This window comes from Equus quagga, chromosome 9, assembly GCF_021613505.1.
Source record: "Equus quagga isolate Etosha38 chromosome 9, UCLA_HA_Equagga_1.0, whole genome shotgun sequence".
NCBI lineage: Eukaryota > Metazoa > Chordata > Mammalia > Perissodactyla > Equidae > Equus > Equus quagga.
This window is the reverse complement of record NC_060275.1, coordinates 38,737,727-38,760,710: the sequence shown is the minus strand read 5'-3', so window position 1 is coordinate 38,760,710 and position 22,984 is coordinate 38,737,727. Positions and strand designations below refer to the sequence as shown.

The 22,984-nt window shown below is 41.6% G+C and overlaps 1 protein-coding gene across 1 annotated transcript in view; it reads left to right on the top strand.

Moving 5' to 3' along the window:
* Positions 1-22,680, top strand: part of DTNA (dystrobrevin alpha) — a 164,052-nt gene extending 141,372 nt beyond the window's left edge. Inside the window, exons 17-21 of the mRNA XM_046671167.1 lie at positions 8,204-8,363; positions 10,804-10,893; positions 12,493-12,661; positions 14,976-15,108; positions 20,011-22,680. Coding sequence (XP_046527123.1) covers positions 8,204-8,363; positions 10,804-10,893; positions 12,493-12,661; positions 14,976-15,108; positions 20,011-20,214 — 756 coding nt within the window. The 3' untranslated portion in view covers positions 20,215-22,680. The remainder of the gene's footprint in view (positions 1-8,203; positions 8,364-10,803; positions 10,894-12,492; positions 12,662-14,975; positions 15,109-20,010) is intronic.
* The last annotated feature ends 304 nt before the right edge of the window (positions 22,681-22,984 follow it).

The following is a 22,984-nucleotide window of genomic DNA, read 5'->3' as shown; positions in this document are numbered from 1 at the left end:
CTCTAATGTATGTTCATGCTTCAGTTTGGAAAGAGAAAAAAAAAAATGATACTAATTTGCTTCCTTTTCAATGTAGTGCTTGAATTGAGATATATAAAATAGAGCATTTTTTATAACTATTACTACTGTGGGCATCAAATGAAGAGCTGTTACCTTTTAGAAGAGGTATTACAAATTGTAATTTGTTGGAAACTTTTTAGATTAGGGTCTAAGTTTCAAACCAGTCTCACACCTTTCTGGGTTGTTGATCAGATCCTTCTCTTAATAGAAAGAGACCCACCAACATTACACTCAGTAAAACCCACAGCACCTAGAAACTAACCTCGTCATCCTCTCACACTGTGAATATTCAGTTCCGTTTCCATGTTACTGAAAAGTTGCAGAACCTCTTTTTAGAAAAACCAGCCAGCCACATCTTTTTTCATTGCTTAATTATCGCGCCCTGTTCCCCACTGCTCACCAAAATGTGCTCAGTCTTATGAGAGAAAGACTGTACTCAGTAACTGTGCACTTCCCATAGTTTAATTCTTCCCCAAGAAGAATCCCTCCCATTGGTTGACAGTGATCTCAAAAGAATAGATAACTTTCAGGCTTTCTCTTATCACCGAGAACCTTTCTGCTCTGGGAGTTCACAAGGTTCTTACGTGCATCTCTAGAAATAGAAGCATTGTGACCCTCTAGCTATAGCCTAAACTAAGCCTGTGTCTGACCCTGTGGTCAGATTCAGAAGCCAGCAGAGGGAGCAGCATACTTAAAAGATAATAATAAAAAAAAAATAGAAGCAAAATAAAAGCAGCTTTAATTTCAAGTGCATGTATCAAGCTGTGTATAACAATATATCCCACTCGCTAGTATTATCAAGAAGTTTCACATATTTCCATGGATCAATTAGAACCACAGCCTGTCCAATTTCAACGTGCTTTTTAATTCTTCTGTATTCTCTTTCCTGTTACTCATTGTGTGTGTTTGTGTGTAACAAAGAATGTTTGCAAAATGCTGGACACATTTTTACCCTTCATTCCCACAGTCTGTAAAAAAAGGAAAGTGTAAAACTAATCTGTAATGTCAGACAATAAAGACAATGTATTACATTATTTTGTATTTTGTGAAAAAAATTACTTTACTAAAGTCAAATTTTAATGAGAGACAGTGCCCCTGGGTGAAGGACACACATCTCCAGCCTGTATCGTTGCCCATAAATGCATACTTGGGGGTTGCTGTCGTACTCCTGCCACACTAAGGTCATGACAGAGAAAAATGCCTGGCTGTGTTGCTTCTCTTTGCAAATGGCCTCTTTTCTTTCCTGTCTCTAACTTAGCATGTGCACAGAAATATGAAATAAGGCTCAAATAGAACTTTCCTCCTTCTAGTGGAGAGAGAGAGCAATCATTCTGTAGTCAGTCAGCCTTGCTTGAACCAGTTCCCTCAGGGACCCCTTCTCTACCATTTCCCAGGCAATGCATTCTTGAAAGGCTCGGTGGATCAGGAGGTTCAGAAACCAATGGATGCCTAGAGCCAGCGAGCTCATAAACAGATGGATGCATAGGAAGCTTATAAACTGATGGATGCATAGAGCCAAACCATGGCAGTGCCCATAAGAGCATTACTGCCTCCTTTCCTTCCAGCTCCTCCCCACTGAGCCCTCGATAGCCACTGCATCTTTGAAAGTTGGCCAGCATGGTACTGCTCCATGCGTACTTAAGGGCCGTTATTGGTGACACCCAGATATCAGCAATGCATTGTCTGGGTGGGGAGAGAGTTTACCTGTCTTATGTATTTATTTGCTTTTGTACCCAAGCCTCTTTTCATAAAGGACTCGAGGCAGCTTACAACAAAAAGACATAAACAATGACTTCATAAAATAGAAATAGAAAAATCAAAAATAAAGAAAAGAAACTGCAAAGATACTAAACATAAGGGACAAGGATGTTACTCTGAGCTTTCTGGCAATGAGTCAAAAAAAGGAAAATGTAATTGGTGGTTTTATCAAAACAGAAATACTTGTTCTCAGAGGACCAAAATTTCTCTTGGCATAAAATATAAAAAGAAAGTCTTCACTTGGAGCTTTATAGGAGTACTGAATAATGAAATGGACAAATGCAGTAGTAGATGTCATGTGGCTGATTCTTAAACTGACCTTCAGTCAAAACTGAAGACAAACCCCGTTATGTCCCAATCCTGTAGAGGCAGAGCCACAAGGAAATAAACAAACGCCGTCCAAATTTATAGACTTCTCGTGGTATAACATGATCTAAGGAGAGAATTTAGAGGTTTTAGTCTGGCATCTGCTTCTAAATTCCGTTTTTATTTATGAGCCTTTCCCCTTTGGGGACATTCTCTTTGTAAAATCAGATTTAAGACATGGCACACAACAAATTGTGCTTGATTTAATAACCTCTACTTGCTTTATCATAAGTCTGTGTGGTTCAATGTATTTTATTACTGGTATATATAATTCCTACTTATACTGTTTCTTGTTAGAAGTAATGCATGAATTTATCCCCCTGGAGGAGAGAACATGAATTTTTTTAAAAAAAAAATATAGTGCCTGTAATATAATATGATGATTATGGTATCATAAGCAATAAATTTTTTTTTACAAAACTTGAATCGAAATTATCCTACCCTCTTTCTTCTTTGTCTATTTTTAAAATTTGTTGAAGGAACCATAAAAAGAACACTTGTAAAAACTTTGATAATGAAGGTGGCTGGGGTATAATTGCAATGATGGTATGTTTCAGGGTTTCTGGTATACTTCCAGTTCCAAATATGTCTCAATCTAAAACCAAGTATCCTGACTTTGAGTTCAGAAAGTACGGTCTCAATAATAATTTTCTTAGAAAGATTACTGGAGTTAGACCTGAATTATAGTGGTCCCAGCTCTTTGCTCACAGCTGTAAGACCTTGAGTGTCAATTAACTTCCTGGTAATTTATTTCAAACATACCCATAATACATCACTCACAGAGTTGTTGTATGGATTTTAAAAGATAATGGATGTGAAAGCACTTTGTAAATTATTATATGCACCTCAAGTATGAGTATGAAGGTATGTATATATGTATACACATACACACAAGAAAATTTAAACTTTGGTAATTTGACCCATATTTTACATGCACACACACACGCACACACATTCACTTCTCTTCCTTCTGCTTAACTAACAGAGTCAGGTCAGGAGAAGAAAGTCAAATATCATTCCAGTTGCATCTCCTGCCCCTATTCTCTTCTCTATTTACAGCTGGATGACCCAATTAACTCAGGAAGTCATATTCATTCAGGTTCCTACTTCTTCCAAACGCGCTATAGAATATGAACAGGCCAGAAATGACACATTTTACCAGCTTACGTTCACCTCCGTTTATATCCCCTCCTCATCCTCTCTGGCGGATGTTCTGGGGAGTAGTGGAGCAGTCAAAATGAGGGGGAGATGATTCACACCATAAAGAACTGCAATATTAGGACTAACAGCGAGTGTTCAAAAACATACCCTCCCAGACTCTGTCACATCCTTTTTTAAAAGTAAAGATTGGTTAATTAATTCTAGAAAAATAAAAATTATTTCTCTGCTTAAAAACCTTGGAAGATGACCACCTAGTTCAGGATAAAGGCCAGCCCCCTTTATGACACGGGAAGCCCCCCAAACTGGCTCTTCCCCTTCCCGGCTTCAGGCCCCTCCACTCCCCACAGGGAGCCTGGTGCTTCATCCACACTGCGCCGCCCCCACCACCACCTTATCTGCAATACCACCCCCCCCCCCACTCCCCTGCCCTACACGTGATGCTCCAAGGCTTGGAATGCTCTTTTCTCCTCCCCCTGCTTCCTCTTTTCTGCCTGGAAATCTCTGCTATTAAGACTCAAGTCGAATGGTGCCTCGGGCCTGAGCAGTCAGAATTAGTCGCCTCATGCACATCCCTACAACACTTAGGCCACCACAATCCCTGTGGTGATAGTCAGTGAATGTATACTGAAAACAGGATGAAAAGATGATTGAATGTAGCTCACTAAACGCTGCTTTGCTGCACCTTCCCAGGCTGCCAGGTAAAATCAGGCCTGTCTAGGCTGCATTCTCAGCCAAACCTGAGAGGCAGACCCTTTGGTTCCAGGGGAGGGAGTGCGTAAGGCCACCCACGCATGTCTCTTGGTCATCTGCTCTGCCGTTTCACCAGGGTGTGCCGGTTCAGCAAATAGACATTTGGTCCTTTTCCTTGAAGCATTTCTCCTGTCTGGTGCTGAGTGGAAACCAAAATGCTTCCTGGAAAAAATCAGAAAATTTATGGATCTTGTCAGACTTTTTAAAAATTGATACAACAGCAGCTTGAGTGGACTCAGTGAATGGAGTGGAGAAATGAATTTTTCATTTATTCTCTAGGAAGAGAGCTATTTTAAATTTGCCAAGGATGATATATGCTTTCCTTCTTCCCTAAATCAACTCTCTTCTCAGGAATTTCAGATCTATATATTGATCTGCATGGCCCATTGTCCCTTAAGCCTTTGCTCCGTTAATCATCGAGTAATTTCCAGGAAAGGGTGTTCACAGAGAGTATTCACTCTAGCCCTTCTAAAGTTGTTCGCAGTCATGCTTTGTGACCAGGCCAGAGACCACCATTCTACAGGGCCCACTACCTGTGAAAATGAAACTCAGTGATCTCTCCACTGATGTGACCCAATGCCAAGGGGCGACTGCCTTTTCCTAGTGGCCCTACAAGGACAAAACAGAACAGAGATGGAGTTCCCAGCAGTAGGTCCTATGCATCAAACTGGACAGTGTCCTGACAAAGAGAGATGGGGCCACGATCGCCCAGGGAACCAAGGTTCTACCCCCAAATGTCTGGGTAAAGACTGGACATGACTTGAGAGTTGTGAATTGCAGGAAAGATGCAACTGAATCTTTTCTTCAGTACAGAATCTTCCACGCAAATTCTTCACATAATCCGACTGCTTGAAATGGCACCAATTAGAGATTCATTTAGGAGATGGTAGCTATTAGTCATTCACACGTTGGTGTAACTTAGATTCAATCAATTGTTTTTCCCTTAACTCCTAACTACAGTCGATTATTTTTCTCTTAAGACAAAACTACTAATAGGAGTTTTGAAGAAAAGAAAGAGGCAGAAAGGAGTAGGAAAAGTTGGCTTCGGATACCAGGCCTTAAGCTGGGAGAGGTAGGGCTGGGAATGCCTCAGACAAACACAGTTAGCAGGAGAGCTCAGAGCGGGAGGAGGAGAGAGCATTGCCAGGAGGTAAGAGACGCACAGAAAGCAGGGCTAGGAGGGCCAGGTTTAGTGCCCAGAGGGCAGGGGACCAGCCTCACAAGCACCACATACTGGAGATCATGAACAGGTGCAAGCAGGGCTGATGTGCAAGACAGCCCCAGGCAGCCATTAGAATATTGAAATGCAGGCCCACAGCCCCATATCTGAAGTTGCTGGGTCCAGACATGTTCCAGAATTCAGAATCTTTCAAGTTCTAGAAATGCAGTACAATGCAGGTACCGTACGTTGCTTTCCATCAGTTATGAAATACCAGGAGTTGCTTTTGGGATGTGAGATTTGCAGATGAGAGATTGTGGGCATGTGTTTCTGTCCTGATTGAGAAGCAGCCCAAAAGCTCTTCTGCCCCCCTGGGCACTCACAGTGCTCCCCTCAACCCAGCAACTAAAAGGTATTGCCTGGCCCAGCAGGAAGCCCAGGCTGCTGCTCCAACACTGCTCACTTCTGGATCCATGCCCGGCGTCTTCTCAGCTTTCAGGTTGCTAGATCTTTCTATGCTTAGTGGAGCACAGATGGAAGCGTGTGATGGTTGGTCCCAGTGCCCAGCATCCTGAGACGCAGCTGTGGTGCCGTGGGAAAGCCCTGGGCTTGTAGACTAAAAGCTGGGGATCCGTTCTATCTGTGCCATTCACGAGCTCAGAGACCTTGGGTAACCCAGTTATCCCATCTGAGCCTAGTTTGCTAACCCAAAAAATGGGAATAATAATAATAATACCTCATATGTTTGTTAGGAGGACTAAGTGAAGTAGTTGGGATGAAAGTGCCTTATAGACTGCAAATTGCTCTTCACATGTAATCTACTATCATTCCTAGCACTGATTATTAGGAGGATGAAATAAAAATGTATGTAAAAGTGATTTCTACACTGTAAATTACATACAAAAGTGGAGTTGCATTATTATTGTGAACCTCCCACCACGGAGGAAGATCTGGCTTCCCAGGGTTAAGAGGGTAACTCATGCTGTGTGGCCAAGAGCCTTCTTCCTTCAACTCCTCTGTCCCGTTTCCCATCTCCAGTCCCTCCTCCCTGCCGCAAGTGGTTCCTTGGTAAAGGGGACAGATAAGAAAGGACAAGGAGCCCTACTGTGGGCTCTGCCTTGAAAAGGATGCACAGGAGGGCTTGCAAGGGGAAGGCAGCCCTCAGAGCACCTGACCAACATCTGTCTCCTTTGAGGGACCTTCCGCCAACCATAGCCCATCCATGTCCCCACAGCCCAGAGCAGTCAAAGCACCTGGGCTCAGACACCAGCCCAGTCCCTCCATCTCCATCTCCTGAGCAATTCTTTTCACCTCTCTGAGCACTGAGATCGAGTAATGATACCTGCTTCAATGGGGCGTGGAGAGAAATCAGTGAGGATGTGCGTGAAAACCCTTCCTACATGGCAAAGCATGACTCCAACGTGAAGTCATTTATTTTGGCATGGGAAGCAGGGGGATGCCATGGTAGCTCAAAAGCAGAGGTTTCCTGGTAATGAAACTGAGATGCCAAAGTCTGCTGGGGAGAACCCGACCCCTCCTTGAGCGGGCTGGGGCGAGCAGGCTGCAAACCATCGCAAGCAGGCAAAGGTCTCTTCTCTGGGCCCGGACAGACCAATACAAGGTACCGTGGAGAGTGAACGAGTGGAGTCCTCAGCCCTTTGGGCATCACGGGAGTTATTTTCTGTGCTCTGTTCTGTTTCGCTTCATTTTTAATTCTGGACTTTTCTCAATTTGTAGATTTGACTTTTATGTGTGATGCCAAGCCCTGGAAAGCTAACAGCATGACATTTTACAGGATTGATGTTGTGTGTTTTAACGGCAAGCAGCTGAACCCACAGAAAAGATCTAAATTGAATATCCCAGAGCCCGACTCTTGTGGTGCATGTCTCGGGGTTTGAATGGGGTGATGGCAAATCTCTGGGCCTTGCTGTGGAATAGTCCTCACTCTCCCTGGCCAGACCCAACATGGAATGGAATTTGTGTGAACGCCTAATCTGTTGTGTATGCACTTGAGGGTCTCGCTGCATTTTCTTACTTGTGTGTGACTGACTTCCTTTGTAAACTAATTATTATAACAGAAGAAACATTTCCAAGAGATCTCATTGCAGAGACAAAACCGTGAAAATCCAGGTGTGACAGTCTCAGAACACTTTCATGCTGAGGACCGTGGTGCAGAGATACGGGGTTTTCCGTTGTTTTCTGCTTTTTTCTTTACTCCTTTTTAAATGCCACTATTCTTACTGTCCTGCTAGACTACTGCTTTTTCATAGGTGAAGAGAAGGATATTTCCTCCAGGAAACAAGCCAGAAATTAGAAACCAAGATTTCTTTTTTCCCTTCCCCATTTGAAACCCCGAATCACAGAGCAATTTGGTGAAGTCAACTTTTACCGTAAAATAGGGACGAAACAATTCACGCTTCATCTGAGTCTTAATTTGAGACTTAATGTGCATATTATTGCATGACATGATTTGAACTGTGAATTATCCTCTAGAGACGATGCCAGGACAGATAGGTTGAAAATTTAGGAAGCACATAAACCAGATCCATCCTAAAGAGCCTCCTAGCTTATATTTAAAACTTTCTCCTTAATGTCCTTTTATTCTTAATGTCCATAGAACTTCCTTCAAGGAGAAAACAGACGCCCCTTGTTGTTGTCCCTGCTTCATAGTAGCTGCATTACGTGGGCACACATCTCCAATATTATAGAACAATGCTGTACTAATGTTTTTAGCTTTCAATATGTAAACAAAACTTCAGATGATATACAATAGGATTTTAAATTATCTGCAGCTGCAGCTCAGGTTTAGAATCTCCATCTCAATGACCTAGGATTTCCTCCTGCTTCGGAATTTCATTGTTACTGTTTTTAACCTTTGACTGAGGCCTTGGGGATGGCATTTGGTGTTTTCTTGGGAAAACAAATTAATGACTTGCATTGTCTCTCCAGACCCAGGGGGCAGGTTCTCCTCGCTCCTCCCCCAGCCACACCATCAGCAGGCCCATCCCCATGCCCGTGCGGTCTGCGTCGGCCTGTTCCACCCCGACGCACACGCCACAGGACTCCCTCACTGGGGTAGGGGGAGACGTACAGGAGGCGTTTGCACAAAGTAAGTGCCTTTGCTTTCTGTTGTGTTCTGCTTTTACATGACAAATAAGTCCCCACGGTCTATGAGCAGTTTAGAGTTGTCAGAGCCACACCATGGACATTCTAGGGTCCCAGCCTGGCCTGCAAGCTGTTTTAGAAACTCCCAAGGCTAATCTGTTCCTCACTCACCATCTTTCCTTTGGCTTCTAGCACCCTACCTCATTTTTTCTCTTTGCTCATTAGGACGAGAAATTCTTTCCCTAATATCCCAGGAAACTTTATAAATGCAATCCATTTTAAAATTCTGAAAGATCTTATTTCCTGCTTTCTTCTCTTTACATTAAAGCAAATTCAACACTGAGATTAAACCATCCCACCTCTTTAGCCCCGAGGTGATCAAGAAGGATATTTAGTCATTTTACAGTTGCCCTACAGAGTTGAATCATTGCCTCTGTAATATGGGGCTATGAGGTTAGGCCTCTGTAGTTAATAGAGGAGTGCAAAGAGTGATGTGAGATGACAAACAGCTGCCTCTTCCATTGACACACTGCCAGGGCTTGTCCCAAGGCAAGTGATTTTATTCATTTGGAAATATGTTAACACTTTTTAAAACTTTTTCTTGCCATGACTTTTTAAATTTATAGAAAGTTAGGGAAAAAAATCCTCCTGTGGACCCTTACTCTGACGATCTTGTTCCTAGAAGTAAACACTATTAACAGATTGACCCTTCCCAACTTTTTGCTTCTATATAAATATGTATGTTTAAGTGTGTGTTTATAGACACATACGCTTCTTTTTTCGCACAAATAAGATCATGCAGTGTGTTTTGGTCTGCAATTTGCATTTTCTTTAAATTAGCAATTTATCCTGAACATACTTCCAGGTCCTCACATGTCTAAGGAAAAGAGAGACATATCTGACTGGTAGTTTTAAGCCGAAAGGAAACACAAACAAAGTCAAAAGGCAAAAAATAGACTTGAGGAAACCATTTTCAGCATATATGGCAATCAAGTGTCATAATTTCAGTTATACATAAAGCCCAGAGGATCAGCAAGAAAAAGACATCCTCCAAACAGAAATAGATGAAGGATATGAACACACAGAAGGAAAAATAGAAATTGCCAATAAAGCTATGAAAAGATGTTTAACCTCACAACTACTCGTAGAAATGCAAATTTTAATAAATGTCACCTTTTGCCTAGAAGAATCAAAAAAAAAAAGTTTGTCACATCAGTAATATCCAGGGATGGCGATAGTGTAAGGAAATAGACACTCTCACCCATCATGTAGGGGGATAAAATGTTAACACAGTTTAAAAAGAGAGAGAATGTCAGGCTGTTCTGAAGAAACAGGAAGATCCATAACAGGGCTTTTTCTTCTAAGTGCTGAATATAATTCAAGTTATACAAATAACTTTCCTTTTTTAATTTTTAGGAGGAAAAATGTCCTTTCCCTAAATCACATTTTAAAGAAATTCACAGTATTTTAAATCAACTTGAGCTTTCTATTATAATTAATGCTTTTATCTAACTACTTTGATTTTTTTAATTTACTTGTATTTATTATTTGACTTATTTAGTATTACTTTCTGAGAAATAACAGGATGAAATGTGGCCTAGAGGCAGCCCCTAGCTCGTAAAAGGCTCTTGCTACATAAGTTGGTCTATAAGTCAAGTATTTGGAATCTTGAACCCTTTTTTTCCAAAGATATGGTAATTAGTGCTCTGTTCCATTTCTACCTTGCCCTACTCCCAGACCAGCCCACAAATACCCATTTAACCCTTAATATGCCCAAAACATTATAATAATCTTTCTCTACCATAGACAAACATGGTCTAAGTTCAAATTCAGGGTACCAGACACACATCTGCCCACATCTTGGGAGCAGGAACAAGAATCCTTGCCCCATTTCCACACTCTGGAGGCATTCAGTGCACAGGGTTCCTATTCCCAAGAGGTCCCTATAATGGCAGGGGGCGCTCTGGGAGCCCTGATGAGAGACAGAAGCCGTGTGATGGAGATCAGTGCGCTCAGCTGTCAGGTAATGGCTGACATGATAGCTTCAGCTAGGAAAGCACAGCTTTCCTGGCAAAACCAGACTTTTTATCTGGGTGGCTTATTTTTAAGAAGAGTGACCACACATACTGGTTTACCTGGAACCATCCCAGCTTGTGCGGGGTCAGCCAGTCTTATTAATTCCGCCTCCTTTCACTTGCAAAATTGTCCCAATTTGGACAATAAATTATATGCACACCCATCTGCTGCCATGTCTTCTTACATCAGAAGCCGCTGCCCCAAGCACAATGTATTTTTTCAGGAAATGAACCAAAGCACTTCTGAAAAGGAGAAGCCTTAGAAGTCTTGCTTTAGGATACCAATGGAAGTGATAAACAAACGGTATGGAAATTTGGAAAAAAGGAAAAGCTTCGATTTTTTTAATTATCATTTCTTCTTCACTTAAGGTTCAAGAAGAAATTTAAGGAATGATTTACTAGTGGCAGCAGATTCCATCACTAACACCATGTCCTCTCTCGTGAAAGAGCTGAATTCCGGTGAGTTCCTGGTCCCCTCATTTGTCTGCTCATTGCAGAGGGACCGTCAGTGCTAGGAGGTCTCTGTTAGAGATCTGCTCATCACCTGATACTAAAAGATTTTTTAAAGATCTGTCGATATTTTGTTGGTATATTCATATTTTTTAGTAATATTTATATTTTGCTGATGAGAAGACTATTAATAGATGCTCAATACAGAAACTTTGAAAAATGCAGAAAAGAATAAAGAAAAATATTAAAACTGACTTATATTCTAGATCCAAAAGATAGCCACTGTTAGCATGTACCATGATCCAAAGTGACATGATGCTGAAGTTGTCATGTAAGGTGAGGTGTTTTATTTACTAATTTAGACTCTCTTAATTTGGAATGCAGGGCTATTTGAATGAAGCTAAACTGAAGTTTACCTTCACAATATCTCTAAGGAAAGATCTTCCCAGAAAATAAATAGCATGAAATTGTGAGAGAATCTTTATCCTAAGAATACTACGTAGAGTTTTAAAACCTTAAATCAATGAATAGGCAAATAAATATCTTACCAGTTACTAATACATCTCACCTGTTCCTTCTAGCCCATCTACCAAGATATTTGTCAGCAGGACAGTGTCATACCATTGAGATTCCAACAACTATAAGAAATAAAACCTCAATATTAAAAAAAAAAATCCGGATTTAAATTTCTTAAAGCCTCTATCATAAGAATTAAAATAATGAAAATTGTTGCTGCTATTTTAGATTGAGATTACCAAATAGGATAAAAATGACAGGATTTCACACATCGTGATTAATGGCAAGTACCTACTGCCCTAGCAAATGACAACAAAAAACCATTATTCTTACTGTGCAAGTCTCAAGTACTATTAGTTTATATTCTTATAATACTTTGAAATATTAAGTGAATGTAATATTTTAGGTTTGTATTTCCTAAAGTAAAGTAATATTAAGCAAAAGTAACAACATTTTAATGAAGACTTTTACAGAGGGGAAAAACAGAAGATTTAAGAAATTAAGTCAGTTACTAAGACACAAAAATTCCTTGTAACATTATTGAGATAAAAAGACAAAACTGTATACCAAATGATACATAGTAATTCATAAAACTAACGAATAAAACTAATGAGAACTAATGATAAAACTAATGAATTTATAGTAATTCATGTAGGTATCAATTCTCCTTTTGAGAAAAATAAACACTTCTTGCCTTGTGTGCAATAACTGGTTAATGTTTTATACAGGACAGATTGGTCTATATTAAGCCTGGACCTTTATTTGCTGATCATGAAAAGGCTAAGTCATGGCCCAGTGGCATAGTGGTTAAGTTTGCACGCTCCATTTCTGTGGCCTGGGGTTCGAGGGTTCACAGGTTCACAGGTTTGGATCCTGGGTGTGGACCTACACACCACTCATGAAGCCATGCTGCAGTGGCGTCCCACATACAAAATAGAGGAAAATTGGCACAGATGTTAGCTCAGCGACAATCTTCCTCAAGCAAAAAGAGGAGCAAATGAAAAAACAACCAACCAAAAAGAACACAATACAAATAGGAAAAAAAAAAAAAAAAGCTAAGTCATTCTTTATTTCTTCAATTGTACCTAATAGAGGCAGGGAGTGAAAGCGAGAGTAATGTGGATTCTGAATTTGCACGGACTCAGTTTGAGGATCTGGTTCCATCACCAACCTCTGAAAAGGCTTTTCTAGCACAAATCCATGCCCGAAAACCTGGGTATCTTCACAGTGGAGCCACCCCGAGCACCATGCGTAGTGACATGTGAGTATCTTCTGCTTGGGGGTATTTTCTCAGTAAGAGAACACTCTGCAGGGAGAATGGGAAGACAAAAACATGGTTGCTTAGTTCTCTATTTTGGAAAGGGTTGATGCAGTTTCCTTTTCTGCCAGAAGAGGTAGAAGAGACCTACATTCAAATCTGGCATTGTGACTCCCCCTCTCAAAATTTCCAGAGAGTATCCATAACCAAAACCAGCCAGTACTTATTGAGAGCCTGGCTCGCCCAAGGCACTGTGCTAATTGTGTACAAAATAGTATCAAAAATTGCTCCCAGCCTTCCAGGACTCACAGGCTAGTACAAGAAATAAGTCATCCTATCTTCTGAATTTGCTGTATTTGTTCTTAGCGGAGCTGGTGATGCTGGAAAGGCTTCTGTTCAGAATGGGCATAAACATCATATAAGCGTTTGGAATTGAAATAAGTAAATGTAGAAAACCTCATTATAAAGAAATCCAATTTGGTCAACTTGTTGAATATGTATAAATTTGATCCTCAAAAGACATTTGGCAAAGGTTTTCCCCCAGTTAGGTTTCTGTGGCTTGACAGGAGCCAGCAGAATCAGGGACGTCCCCACTAGACTTTCTGGGACCCTGGGTCAGCTCAAAGGAGTCAGGCAGAGGAAACCAAAGCTGAGAAACTAAGGCAAAGCTGGGAGAGACCTGCCGAGCCCAGCTTGAGAGGGAAAGGAGGAAACGAAGGGAATGAAGCAAGTGGGCCGTCGGGAGAGCAAGGCTCAGGGGATGTGAGAACTGTGTGCACAGGCTCATCGAAAGGCTGGGAAAGGGAATTGCCGAACATTAGAAAAAGTACAGGAGGGCGATGGTGCTTAATGCGTAAAGTACTGCAGACTAGTCTACAAAAATAAACTGGCTGTTTTAAAGACCCAGAGAAGAAACTAACCAGACGCCTTTCTGGTGTTTTGGCTCCCAATCCAAGCAGTGAGTAAAAGACCAGTAATAATGGGGAATTATAAATAGACGTGGTTTGAAAGCCAGCTGTGAAAAGGCAGAGTGTAAGATCAAAACAAAACAGAGGGTTATTTAAAATGGCTGTAGGCTGCTGCTTTCCATTTTAGTTTGCTTTCTTGTCCTTTCCTGTATAATTTAGAATTATTTTATTTGTTTATTATTCAAAATGTGAACTAATTGTCATCAGTCTAGTCTGGTAAATGCATATCTATTTGACTTTTTGTATTTAAGCATTTACGTGGCGGTTACCTAAAATTTCCTTGTTTCAAGCCTAAGACCCAAGACTAGCTAAAGCCACCCCACTCTGCTGTGCCTGGAATGCTGGTGGCAGTACCAGCCACCAACACGGCTGCAGGAGCTGGGGAGGGGAAGTTCATAGAGGCCTCGCAGACCTATTTAGACTGGCCCCAAACCTCTAAAAATAACAAGAACATGTCGTCCAGATATAAATAAACATGAACAATGGCATCTAAGTTTCAACCCAGGAACTTCTACTTGACCACTCTTTTCATTTTAGGGGATATTTTAATATCCATACTGTCTAAACATGTACTGTCTTTTACCCTGAGAATATTTTAGTCATACGATTTAGGTAGTGAATTTATGTTTAGTCCCTGGAAGAGCTTTATATATACTGAGATGAATAGTTGGAGACGGAGTGACACGTTGGTGACTGAGGTCATTTTTAACTATTTATTTCATAGTAGAATTGGACAATTTAAATAGATTTCTTAGATTTAGAGCTAGTGTAAACTTTTAAGAGCTGTGGGTTAGAGTGTTAGCCTTCCTGACATCAATTAGCTGATATTCTGAGACTTGATTTTGCTATAAAAATAAAGCACATGGGTGCACGTGCCTACAAACATGCAAAGAGGATTAAATTATGAACAAATGTCCTTAATCATTATTTCACTAGAGGGCTCACTTTCCTTGTAGAAAGTCTTCTTAGATTCCATTAAAAAAAAAGCCCCCAGATCAGGAAAACTGATATATCCTCTCAAAAGGCAAGCCTGCCTTCTTTAAGACTGATGAACATTTAAAGTGCAACTCATTGCTGTAAAACCTAGAAAAACATAGATAACCAATGATGACCAGACTGCCATAGAAAACATGCCTATGGGAATACCTTGATCATGTATTTCTCCACACTTGAAAAATTTTTTTTAAAGTGTTCTTTTAGGTAAAAGAAGACACTGAATTGAAGTGAATTGAAACGAAGAACTGAATTGGAGGACTAAGTAAATGTGCCAAGAAAACTACAACTAACAGATAAATTCCACTCATACTTTCAAGATTTACTCCAAAACGCCATCTATGGTTTATTCCCAGGGTTACAGAAGATGGGGATCCCTATGTGCAGCCAGAGGATGAGAACTATGAAAATGACTCAGTCCGGCAGCTGGAGAATGAGCTCAAGATGGAGGAATACCTGAAGCAGAAGCTGCAGGATGAAGCCTATCAGGTAGATGGAGCCAGGCCCACAACATCCATCACTTGTGCCTCAGCCCCTCAGTGGCTGGGTCTTTTCCATTACTCAAAAAACCGATGGCTTCTCCTTCCTTCCACTCTCCCTTTCTGGAATATTCTGATTGCATTCCCTAGTCCATGTATTCTAGACAGTAAACATTTTAAGTACTTCTTAGAGCTGTCACTCACCACATATTCTTATAAATTCTGACCTGGAAAGTGAGAAGAGGCCATGTCACATTAGCAGAAACATGGTGACTAACAGTCCATCCTCCTCCAAGATCATTAGGGAAGATGCCTTTTCTCATAGATTAAAAAGATATATATACAGAGAACTAAGCACAAGGAAATTGAATAAGCATAAATATATCTCCTCCCTTGAATCATTTGTCCTCAGCCTCCCTCACTGCCTGCCTCATGTCAAATATAAATAAGCAAGGGAGTGACAAACTTCACGAAAAAATGTTGGGGGAACTGTGGGGCTGTGTTCAGCAGGGTGTGGATGGACAGACTGTCCTATATACTGGAGCATATGAATCCATCTGAGAATTCACTGAACATAACACATGCAATTGGAAATCCGTGTGACTGGTAACTCGTCCTAAAGGGGATGCATTTTCCCCATGGAGATTGCTCTAAGCCTTGTTTGTCTGTCTTGTGTTTCCCTTACCTGTAATCCACAGGGGCTTTCTGGCAGTTTGGGAGTTCAGGGATGTTTGCCTGGTTGAGACCTGCTGCCCCCTAAGTCCCAGAGGGTTATTCGATCACATCAGGCTGTCTGTCCAGTGGCCAGGCAAGCTTTTTCCACATCCTTAGGTCAGCAGTGGCCCTCTCTTACCCTGTTAGTGAAGGAAAGAGGAGCAGAGAGAACAAATTATCTTCTACTTTTCATGTGTTTATAGATTAAGTTTTGAAATATTTTCCCAAGAAGAATGTAGCAAGAGGGAAATGGAAGCCCACCAACCCGCCCCCCTACAATATGAAACAAAAGTTTTGCCTCTTTGAAGACAAATGTTCCATTAGCCATTTTTGGTTTAACATCCGCATTTCAGAAGCAACTAAAATGTCAGCCTAGTCATATTAAAAACAAAAAAAAACAGTGACTATATATATAAAGCCTTCAACGCTATGGAAACAGTCAACGTCGCCTGAAGCACAGACCCATGGAGAGGGCTCTTTCTTTTGTGACTTCCATGGCCCGTCCGTGGAAGGAAATTCTCCTGGATAAGCCGCCAGGGTCTCTCCGGGAACTCTGAGGGCTGGCGTTCCTACACGTATCTCAGTTGGCTCTGCTGCACAGAGGGAGAGAGAGATGTGGTTAAGTAATCAATGTTCTGGGTCACGCTGGGAGTGGCGCCTGTCAGGCCTCAGAATTTGAGCTCATATCAGTGTCCAGATTTTGGTGACAAAAGTAACTGAAATCTAGTTTAAAAAAAAAAGGGCAGCCATTCCATATAAAACATTAGATTTTTATTTATTTTAGTGGATTAGGAATTTAACCTTATATGAGTAAAATGAAGGGAAATTCTGTTAATAGCTTAAGATCCAATTGGAGCTTTTGCCATCTCTGGTAAATCTTAAGCTCCTTCTCTCTCTCTCCTTTCCTTTCTGTGCCCAGTGACTTCAAGGGAAAGGCAAAGAAAAGGGCCGGGAGGATGTAACCGGCCTGGGTGTCCACTCAAGACATATGCCCTGGAGAAGGGGGAAGTGGTTTTCCTTGACTGCTCTGTGAGCGTAGGGTTGTTCGATGGATCAGAAGGCTACTTTCATTCATTGGACACACTCTTTCTCTCCCTCTCTCTGTCTTTGTGCATGGCTTCCAACCAAATAATTCACCAGCTTGACTGCATCACAGACTTGACATGTCACCTTTCTTGTTTGTGTCCTTTGTCACCCGCAGGTCAGCTTGCAAGGTTGAATACAAAATCCTTTTATCACTCTCCTCTCAAGTAAGTACCCTCTAATTTAGGAGGAAACGTGGCCACTGTACACTGAATTCTGATAACTTGTAACCTAAATTCACCATCACTCTCTCTTAGGTGTTTCTCTGTGATAAAATATCCTCCTTCCGCTGATATCAAAGAATCATCTCGGTCTTGGAGCATTTCATTATAATCCAGTGGAGATTTGGCAGACAACCTTGGGGGTTGACTTTTTACTCTGTTAATTAGGAAAATTGGCACTGAAACTTCTGTAACACCAGAGATGCCCCAGAAATCTTCTGTGGCTGTGAAACCACATTACCAATCCATAACAGCTCCAAGTTTGCAGCCTCTCTGTCACTTGAGAAGGAAAAGTCCAGGCTTGCTCAGCATTTCCAGAGATGGGTCTGCTCCTTAGTAATGCTGTACTCAGGGCCCAAAAGATCCCATGTGTGTACCTTCACAAGTGAAAGCAAAACCGCGTATTATTAAAGAAAACAAAAGAAGCAAAACAGAGGAAAACTTCTGCAGCCTTATACTTTTGGAATAGCTGCTTCAAATCAATTGTGGAATTCAGCAAGATATAACTTCATTTAAAATATCATTTACGTGGCATGAGATCCACCCCCACCGCCACCAAGGATCTCCCTAAATACGTGGGAAAACCTCAGTAATTTTTTCATGAAGGGAGAATGGCACTTGACTGGCGGGATCACTTGAGTGTACCGGTTTGAAGGTCAGACCCTGGACTCTAACAGACCTGATTTCAAATAAGAGTTTCACCAAATGCTGGCAGCATAACCTTGGACAAATTATTAAACCTCTATGGGCCTCCGTCCTCTGTGTACAACATATATCATAACACCTGCTTCATAGAGGAGTTGTCCTCCCTGGGGTATAATTTGTAAAGAGCTTAACAGAGTGGCAGACACGTTATAATTTTGTTAGGAGCACACACTTCCATGCCTGGCACTATGCTCGGTACTTTACAAGCTATTCAATCCTGGGGAGCTGCTATAGTTATCATGTAAGTGTATGGGAACCTCCGGGACTCAGGACTGGCTTGCTCCCTCTGTTTTTATCAACAAGGCTAGGACTTAGATGTGTTCAATGATTTGATACACCGTAAGTCTAGATGGTTTCTCTGGCTCCAGCTAATGGCCACTTAGATGTCCCCCAGTAGACTTCAAAGTTAATACACCTTTCACAGTCATCTGGCTACACAGGCCCAAGAACTTGTATCTCCTTTAGTTATACAGTCTTTCCCAACCGTGGAATCCCATAAGTCTATAGTGCAGTTGATGGTAAGCTCAACTCTGGCTGCTAATTGAAAAAAGGATGTATATCTCCTAAACGACATAACAATTAGCAAAGAGTACATTCTAGCTCAAACACCGCTGGCCTCTTGTCTCAGTCCTGAGGTTAAGACCAAGCAAGTAAATATCCTGGCATAATTGCTATTATGAAATATACCTTATGGGCAATGAGGCCTTTTTAGTGTGAAAGGATGGGTCTTATTGACTGAGTTCTATTTTTCTTCCCTTGGATTTGAGATGCCTCACCACATGCTCTCCTGGTTCATTATGATTACAATGAAAAAAGTCCCAGGAGCTGTTTCTGAAAATATTCACTCCAGTTATAACAAACCTGGTCCCAAAGGAGCAAGCCTTTTCCTTTAATAGCATTTTCTTTCTCTTAGCTCCAACAATTTGATCATTTTTTTTGTTCTGCACATTATTTAAACATTAGTAGCTAGTTCTTAGAGAAATATATTTTTTAAAAAGCCTAATAAAATGTCCTTGACATAAACCCAGATAAAAAATGGCGTTTGGCGCTTGTACCTAAAAGCCAAAGATTTCAGCACTCTGAACGTTCTTAGGCCATTTTTAAATATTTTCTTGCAGATTTGGCAATGAAAAGTTGAAACAGTTGTGGCCTCTGCCATTTACTGCATTGTGTACCTACCTCGCTGGCATCCTACAGGACTCTAAACCAGAACCAGCCTGTCACTAAATCAGGAAATCAGGCAAAATTCCTTTAAAACTTGATGGAACACAGCAGAAGCTAGTGGCGTTTCATCTTTGCAGTTAGTTCTATCCCACTATGGTTTTTCTTGATGCAGCCAAGAAATACAGCTGAAACTTTAGAACAGTTTATACTATTGAAATCTATTTGTTTGGACTTTCTGACTATGCTGCAAGACCAGAAATTATCTCAAAGTATATGCTTCTCCCATCCAAGGGTCCTGAAGCCAACTTTATCAGGTCAAAGTCAATTATGCACACACAAGGGCAGAGCCCTACATAGGTAAAGGGCAGAAGGTGGGATACCAGAGACATAGAAGACCCATCCTCTGCTCCAAAAGAGCTTTAGGCCTATTTGAAGATAAATATGTACTTATCAGCATGCTAACAAGAGAGAGCAGAGTAAAACCTTTTCAACTAGCCACTTTTGAAGAAATAGTATCTATAAATGTTAACAGTCAACTTAGAGTCCACCAAAACTCCATTTTGGCCCACTCAAATCTTGGATTTGTCCCTTTTCCATCCCTCTGGCCACATGGTACACCACTCTCCTTGGCCAGCCACATCCTAACTTCAGAAATTAAGGAATTGGACAATCAAAGTGGATTTTTAAAAAATTTAGCATGGCATTCTAAAGATGAGTCAGTGCTCTCCTCTCCTTCTTCAAAGGATAACACAGATATTTCTGTTGGCATTGCTTTGACCCTCCAGATGCCTCAGGTGCCCATTAAGCAAGAGACTCAACATGGAGGATTGTTGTCTTCTCTTTCAGAAGGTGCAATAGCGCACAATGTCCCACGACATTCATTCCTGATCATCATAGGAAGGGAGTAGAGCAAGTGTGTGTGTGTGTGTGTGTTGGGGGAAAGGGGGGTTCCAAAGCTTCATAACCCTAATTTAGAAAACAGTTTTCATCTTTAAAAAAAAAAATCACACGTTCCTTATTCCCAGGCAAGCTATAGTCAGACAGATGATGAAAGTAACATGAAAGCTGGTGATGAAGGAGAGCCCTGCACCCACCCACACAGAGGAGAAGACAGCAGCCTGGCAGCAAGCTCACCGAAGAGAGGAACCACCACACGCAGCTGCTCCCGACAGACCCCACCCCTAAAGATGTGTTCTGCCGGCTATAGTGCAGCCAACTTTTTGTTGTAAGATTTGTAGTTCATAGGTGTGTGTTTTGAGAAGGAAAAAAAAAAAGACTTCTGTTCAAAGCTAACTTATCAGCTACATCTCCTGTAACATGGCTCATCCCTCAAAAACAAAAAGGCTGAAAACCTGCTGCTGTGACGATGGCAGTGTTAACAGGCATTTTAAACCTTTGCACATGATATTGAACCTGTTCAGTTTACAATTACAATATTAATACTGTTTATAGCTAGAAGTTTGATTTCTGAATTGTTTGAGATTTTAGCAAAACAGTTTATTATACACTGTACATTTTTTTCCACAGCAATTGGGAAAAAACAACCACTTGCAATTATTCACTAACCCTGAAGGATTTGGTTCCTGAGTGTACAGACTCAGAGCCCAGAAGCCAACAAGGGGCCTTGGCCTGCACGGTCTGCAGTTGTCTCTAAGTCTCTGCGAGCAGTGACTTGAACCAAATACACCAGGATAATCCAGTCTTTGGGGTTTCTTTCCAACTTGGGGTTGTTTTCTTTCAAGATCCTCTAACCAATCAGCCATAGAAGTTAGTGTAAATATTTTTTCCAAATAGATATCATATTCAAAAAAAGGCAACATTCAAATTATATAGAATCTAGTTTTTAAAATCAGCACAGATCTTCTTAAAAACTGTGAACTATGTTTTGAAATACTCGTTACTAAAGCTGTTTATAAACCACAGGTGCCATAAGATCCCCAAACGGACTAAAGCTATCTCTGCTCTTCCGTGGTCTTGTTCCTCTCGTTTTAGCTTTAGGGAGCATGTGTCTAACAGCACCTCTCATCCACGAGTTCCCCAGCAGGTTGTTTGGAGGCCTTCAGCTTTAAATGTACAGGCTTAAAGTGCGCTTGCAAAAGTTCGCTCTCCTTTTATTTCTGAATGTTTATTGCCTTAGCTGGCTACCTGGTGTTCTGCATGCAGCCTTCTGTGGTCATGTGAGAGGAAACAGACTCTGCTAAGTTGCATTGGGATTTGGCACTCAGCAAAAAGCTGATGTGCGAAAGAACTGTCAAAGAAGGGAGAATGAAAGACTCTGTTGATGATCCTTTATGAGGCCCCTCTTTGGGGAGCACTAAAGACCTCTCTTAGGGATTCCGGGGAAATGAAAAAATAATCTTCCACTTGTCTCAAGATTCGATGAAGTAAAAATCCTGCAACATACTCAAATTGGCAGCTTCTCTGGAATTCCCGTTTCTCCTTTAAAAGAAAGAAGAGACCATCCTTTTAGAACAATGATTCTCAAAGTGTGTTCCCTCGACCAACAGCATCAGCATCACTTGGGAATCTATTAGAAACGCAAATTCTCGGGCCCCAACGCTGGCCTACTGAATCAGAAACTCGGGGTGGGCCCAGCAATCTGTGTTTCATTAAGCCTTCCAGGCGATTCTGATGCCCACTAAAGGTGGGGAACCACTGCTTTAGAATAAAATCATATAATAAAATCTCTGTAAAGGCCCTATTCAGAATAAGCAAGAAAGGTTCTGAGTCAACCTCAAAGCTGTAGCAATTTGATTTTGCTTCCAGGGCTGGCAAAAACCCTCTCCCAGCCCACATAGTCAGCAGTAGGTGGGTGCCCAGCTGAGAACAGACACCCTGACATCTTCTAACTCCCTCTCCGGAGGGCTCTAAGATGCTCTCATCTCTGCGTTTGTTCGGAAATCATCTCCTTGACTGCCCTTTGGAACAGAACTGCTTGCCTTGGGGATAGTAAAGCTCTTGGTTGGCGTTAGTAAGGAGCCCATTCTGTCCATTGATGTGCTTCATCATGCGTCCCTCCCGAGAACCAGCCTGCCAAATGTCCCTGAGGACAGGCTGACACCAAAGTGGCACAACTACACACTTCTCAGATTTCTTTGCACAGATGGATTTTATTGCGGGTTCTGTTGATATATCTTAATGTTCATCTCCTTTCCACTGCCCATCTTCTGTGAAACCATACCTCTCTAGATGGAGCAAGTGGCCCCTCGTGCCTCATACTCGGTACTTAGAACCACTACATCTCAGCTACCTACATTGCTGTCAGCTCCAAATCATAGCCGGGTAGTTCCTGAACTTGGAACTCTGACCCTGCAAGTGGCATTCAGCCACTGACTGGACTGAGCTGACATCTGTTGTTATTTTGTGTTTCTACATCAAAACATTTGTCTAAGGTTTGAACTGTTTTGCTGATAACCTTCCCCCTGTCATAGGTTTCATTGCCAACTCCATCACATGGTTGTTGATACCATCGTACAAAGCCATCGCAAGGACTCTGGAAACTGCTGCCAATGACAAATTCCTGACTAACCAGCCACCTTTTCTTTCTCTTAGCTCCACGTCAGCACTGAGACCAGACTCAAGCACCCCTGTCCTGTAACCGAGACAAAATGGCGTGTGTTGTTTTGGGTTTTTGTGTTTTTTGGTGGGTTTCTTTCCTTGGCTCTCCAAATTTACTTTTGGGGCCTGTTCTAAGTGCAAACCCAGCAAGTTTCACCTGTCCTGTCCTTTAGATACAATTATATCTTGCGGGGGTTGTTTCTTTCTTGTTCCACAATGAATTGCACATCCATCTCCATCAGAGATGATGGCCTATCAATGAGCACTGGTCTAACACAGCCAACCCTCCCCCACAGCACCCTGTTATTAGAGGGAGGGAGGAGAGTGAAATCTACTGTATGGGATTCAGGAATCGGTTGTGATTGGTCAGGACGGAAGTCGGGGTAAGTTTGGTTGGTCAGAGGGAGATGTGCTGGAGATTGTGAAAAATGGATTCTCGAA